Source organism: Zingiber officinale, chromosome 8A (assembly GCF_018446385.1).
Source record: "Zingiber officinale cultivar Zhangliang chromosome 8A, Zo_v1.1, whole genome shotgun sequence".
In the NCBI taxonomy this organism is placed as follows: Eukaryota; Viridiplantae; Streptophyta; class Magnoliopsida; order Zingiberales; family Zingiberaceae; genus Zingiber; species Zingiber officinale.
The window spans coordinates 78,154,697-78,159,976 of NC_056000.1; the positions used below are offsets into that span (position 1 = coordinate 78,154,697).

Here is a 5,280-nt window from a genome sequence, read left to right on the forward strand (position 1 = left end):
GACTTAAACCCTAAGTAAATTATTTTGACCTATAACCCATTAATTTTCTTTTAACCTAATAAAACGTAGGAAACTCATAACCAAATAACGTGGCATAATCTGACTATTTTTAGTCAAGAAACATGAATCAATTTGAAAACTAAGACTCTAGTTCGTGGCTCCATTTCTACCAAAGCTGCCTGCTCTGATCTTCCCTGTAGGAGGAGAGGTGCAGGAGGCGGGTAAAAACATAAATAAGAAAAATAAAGAACAGGGGAGAATACGAAGGGCAAAGAGAAAAAGAATGGAGCGGTATGGTGATGGAATGCGGTTGGAATAGTACAAATAAACCGATAAAATCTCCATAGACAAAATATGTATCTAGAATAATAAGGTGCTTTATCTGATAATAGATGCAAATATGGAAGACAAAAAAAAGTTCAAATATCAAAGGATATTCATTCACGGCCTACAGCCAGGCCATGATCAATTAATTCATAGTTTAGATTCAAATAATACTAAGTAGATAACGATGTCAACCACTAGCAGCGACTTAACAGCCCATGCGAGGGGTGGATCGGGGTAAAACTCCGCTTAATCAACCTCCTCAATCTTCGGCCCTGCACCACTGGCACCAGCTGAAGGCCCATCCTCATCCATTCCACCAGGCACGTCACCGCCCTGGTACATTTTAGCAATGATGGGGTTGCAGATGCTCTCCAACTCCTTCATCTTGTCATCGAATTCATCAGCCTCCGCCAGTTGATTGGCTTCGAGCCATTGGATCGCCTGCTCAATCGCGTCTTCAATCTTCTTCTTGTCTGCTGCAGGCAGCTTGGATGCAATCTTGTCGTCCTTGATAGTGTTTCTCATGTTGTAGGCGTAGTTTTCCAAGGAGTTCTTCGATTCCACCTTTTTCTTGTGCTCCTCGTCCTCGGACTTGTACTTCTCTGCTTCCTGCACCATCTTTTCAATCTCCTCCTTGCTGAGCCTGCCCTTGTCATTGGTAATGGTGATCTTGTTCTTCTGTCCAGTTGTCTTGTCCTCGGCGGACACATTCAAGATACCATTAGCATCGATGTCAAAACAAACTGTGATCTGAGGTACACCACGGGGAGCAGGTGGTATTCCTGAGAGTTCAAATTTTCCAAGCAGGTTGTTGTCTCTGGTCCTGGTTCTCTCACCCTCGTATACCTGAATCAAGACTCCAGGTTGATTGTCTGAATAGGTAGAGAAGACTTGCTCTTTCTTTGTGGGGATGGTGGTATTCCTGGGGATCAAGACGGTCATAACACCTCCAGCAGTCTCCAAACCTTGGGAAAGTGGAGTGACATCCAAAAGGAGAAGGTCCTGCACCTTCTCATTGCCCTCACCACTAAGAATAGCAGCCTGAACAGCAGCACCATAAGCAACAGCCTCATCAGGATTGATACTCTTGCAGAGCTCCTTGCCATTGAAAAAGTCCTGCAACAACTGCTGCACCTTTGGGATTCTGGTGGATCCACCAACAAGAACCACATCATGGACCGTGCTCTTGTCCATCTTAGCATCTCTCAGACACTTCTCAACAGGCTCCATACATTTCCTAAAAAGGTCCATGTTAAGCTCCTCAAACCTGGCCCTTGTGATGGTAGTGTAGAAATCAATGCCCTCGTATAAGGAATCAATTTCAATGGTGGTTTGTGCAGTGGAAGAAAGTGTCCTCTTTGCCCTCTCGCATGCAGTCCTCAGCCTCCTCAGTGCCCTAGGATTCCCAACGATATCCTTCTTGTTCTTCCTCTTGAACTCTTGAACAAAATGATTAACCATGCGGTTATCAAAATCCTCACCTCCAAGATGAGTGTCCCCTGCAGTGGCCTTGACCTCAAAGATACCCTCCTCGATGGTAAGTAGAGAGACATCAAAAGTGCCACCACCAAGATCAAAAATGAGAACATTCTTCTCACCCACACTGCTTGACTTCTTGTCAAGTCCATAGGCAATAGCAGCAGCAGTGGGCTCATTGATGATCCTCATCACATTCAGTCCAGAAATGACACCAGCATCCTTTGTGGCCTGGCGCTGGGAGTCATTGAAGTAAGCAGGGACAGTGACAACAGCATTCTTCACAACAGATCCAAGATAGGCTTCAGCAATTTCTTTCATCTTGATTAAGACCATAGAAGATATTTCTTCAGCTGCAAACTGCTTCTCCTCCCCCTTGTAATTAACAACAATCATAGGCTTGTCACCAGGACCAGAAATAACCTTAAATGGCCAGAGCTTGACGTCACTTTGGACGGATGCATCGGTGAAGCGCCTCCCAATCAAACGCTTTGCATCTGAAGAATGAAAATATACAATATTAGGTTAATTACAATCAAGCAACAGCAAATTCACAAGAAAGAAAAAAAATGAAATTATAAAAAAAAAAGGAACAAAATAAGTATGGTAATCAAGTTTAAACCAAACATCAATCAGATACGCCATGAAAAGCAAAAACAAACCAGAATTATAATTTTAAGAAACCCTGTGGTAAATAGAAATGACCCTTTACCTCTTAACACTAACAATTGACTTGGTAAAATAGCTAATATAATGTAGTGTCTATCAAATATTTAACTTTCATATGCTTCTTTTTAAGCTTCTGAATTCTCTGGGTAAGCTTATTCTTCAAGAGAGTGAAGATAATAAGAAGTATCATGTCTTGTTGTGACAATAATAACAATTGCAGACGGAAAGAATAAATCAGGTAGCAAGGAACCACAAATCATTATAATAAATTTTAAAAATCTTTGAACAAAGTTGTCAATTCCAAGTAAAAAATACATCTGGAGAAATCTTTGAACAAAGTTCTTAATTGGCAGCATTTGAATTCAACTTTTTAAAATTAATTTCACCAAAACTTTGTAAAATTCTGCATCTGGAGAAAAAAAAAATGAGAAAAGGGGATAAAAAAATTTCCTTCTATAAGTACAAAACCAAGAGTACATTTAAGCTAACAAAATTGTTAACAGATTATTCAAATAGAGAGCACCTGTCAGACAAATCAGAAATATAGTTTGACAAAAAAAAAAAGACGCCAAAACATCCCTCAGCAACCTACGGACAAACTAAAAAACTGGAATCCGAAAACACAAAACTATAAAATACAAGATATGCTTTAGATGGATAAAATTTAGGACTACTACATTTAATACGAACAGATTTAATCAGATAAAAAACTAAACTACCTTCCATGCATCATTGTTACGATAAATGATTAATTTTGTATGAAAATGACAAACCAAAAATAAACACACAAGATTGAAAATAAAAATAAACCTTTTGGACTAAGTTGAAGTTTTTATCTCAATTTACACGAGTTCAAATTTTTGAAACCAACTTAGATGTACGTTAATTTCCATGTCTGGAGAAAATAAACATACATCAAGCTAGAGCTTGAAAGTTAAGTTCTCAAAATGTTAGCAGAGCACTCTACTCGTTAGAGACACTCAACTTCAGCAATTAAGTACTATCGGATCCAAGGAAAACAACCTATGCAAAACTCGAATCTCATATCAAATTAATTGATGCACTAATATAATCCAGAATGAACTTATTCTAAACCATAAACATTAACTCTAAACAGATCCAACCAGATCCAATGGAACAACGAGACTAAAGCGTCACAATTTATAATATCTCATCATCCAGATCACAAAATTTGCACCGAAGCATAATAATAACAGCTGAGAAGCTAGATCTATATCCCCAACAACTAACGGACAGATTTTTAACAACTAAAACAGTAAAAGGATACCAGAATATGCACGACTGAAATAAAATATCCAGATCTAGAGGAGGATACTTACCGAACACGGTGTTGATAGGGTTCATGGCCACCTGGTTCTTAGCGGCGTCACCGATGAGGCGCTCGGTGTCTGTAAAGGCGACATAAGACGGCGTTGTGCGATTGCCCTGGTCGTTAGCGATGATCTCGACCCGATCGTGCTGCCATACACCGACGCACGAATAGGTGGTGCCGAGATCTATCCCAATAGCCGGTCCATCACCCTTTCCGGCCATTATCTCGGCAGATCAAAGGCGTCAGAAACGCGGAGGAAGAAACACAATGAAACTCAGCCGCTAGGGTTCGTAAGGTAGAGAGGAAGAGCAGGTTGGGCTGGGAGAGTGATTATATAGCAGATTCCAGGTTCCAGAATGTTCCAATGACGTGTTCATCGACGCCCGATCCGTTATGGACGGGCCGGCATTGACTGACTGGGGATCCTCTCTAAAAGAGCTTGTAAACAAGAAAGCGTTCGCAGATCTTAGCCGTCAAAATGGTTCTGGTCCAGATAAACAACGGCTGTGTTCGAACTCGAATGGTTTAATTATTGCAGACTATCCCATCAGGGAAGCCTGGTCTATTACGGAGCTCAATTGTTACAAGTCAACAATGACGACGGTATATGTATGAATGCTGTATTCTTAAAGTCACCTGCGTGTCTATTGGCAAACTAACACGTGGCCCCTATAAATCCGTCGACGTGATTGGTGGAGAGGTGAAGGGAAAATTGAGTACTTTACCAACGTTGACCCGTTCAATTACGATGTGAAACGGCAATGCTTCTACCCAATTCCAATTGCTATCTCCACAATATTTTCTTTTTCCTTTTAATGTATATAAAAATTACTTTTAAATTGAAACAAATATTTTAAAAATCATCGAGGATTTTTATGAAGTTGTTTAGTGATAAATAGTAATGATGGGTGATGCAGTGAGGTGTTGACGATGAAGGGTCTCATTCTACTATCACGATGAAAACTAAAGATAAGGTGGTCAATATGTAGATGGTATAGGTCGATTGGGAGAAGCATGCCCCGATCGGAGAGAAGGTTTCGATCCGTCGTCGCCTTCGATACGGGGAACAATCAAACAACTGACGCTCAATGGAGAACAACGTGCAAAAGCGCCTGGCATCGACAGAGTTCAACTTTGGTCGAGCGGCTATCCGTTCGACCTAACAACAGGTCTCGACAGTAGCAGAGTGGAACTTCGGTCAAGCAGACATAAGGAGTATCGAGATTCTTGTCGACCGGACCGGGTACCAGAGCGGCGAATAGCAGACCAAGTGGTCAACCCATTCGGCCTAGCGGTACAGTACATTGATATCCATCAACATCCTTTTGGGAATTGGCATCACCGACACCGAGCATGGTCTGTCAAAAGATCGTACGGCGGAAGCTTCCACTGTCACTTCAGAGATGTGCTCGGTCCGTTAAGGTATTGTGTCAAGAACACTTTACTGACAAGTCTTTTCAAGAAATGTTTTGAGA

General features: G+C 41.1%; 1 protein-coding gene across 1 annotated transcript; it reads right to left on the minus strand.

Annotated features, from left to right (window-relative positions):
* Nucleotides 1-357: 357 nt before the first annotated feature.
* LOC122009650 (heat shock cognate 70 kDa protein 2-like) lies at nucleotides 358-4,109 on the minus strand. Its single transcript, XM_042565897.1, has 2 exons — nucleotides 3,813-4,109; nucleotides 358-2,300 (listed from the first exon to the last, which is right to left on the minus strand). The coding sequence occupies exons 1-2, from the start codon at nucleotides 4,024-4,026 to the stop codon at nucleotides 574-576; spliced, it is 1,941 nt and encodes a 646-aa protein (XP_042421831.1). The 5' UTR covers nucleotides 4,027-4,109; the 3' UTR covers nucleotides 358-573.
* Nucleotides 4,110-5,280: the final 1,171 nt, after the last annotated feature.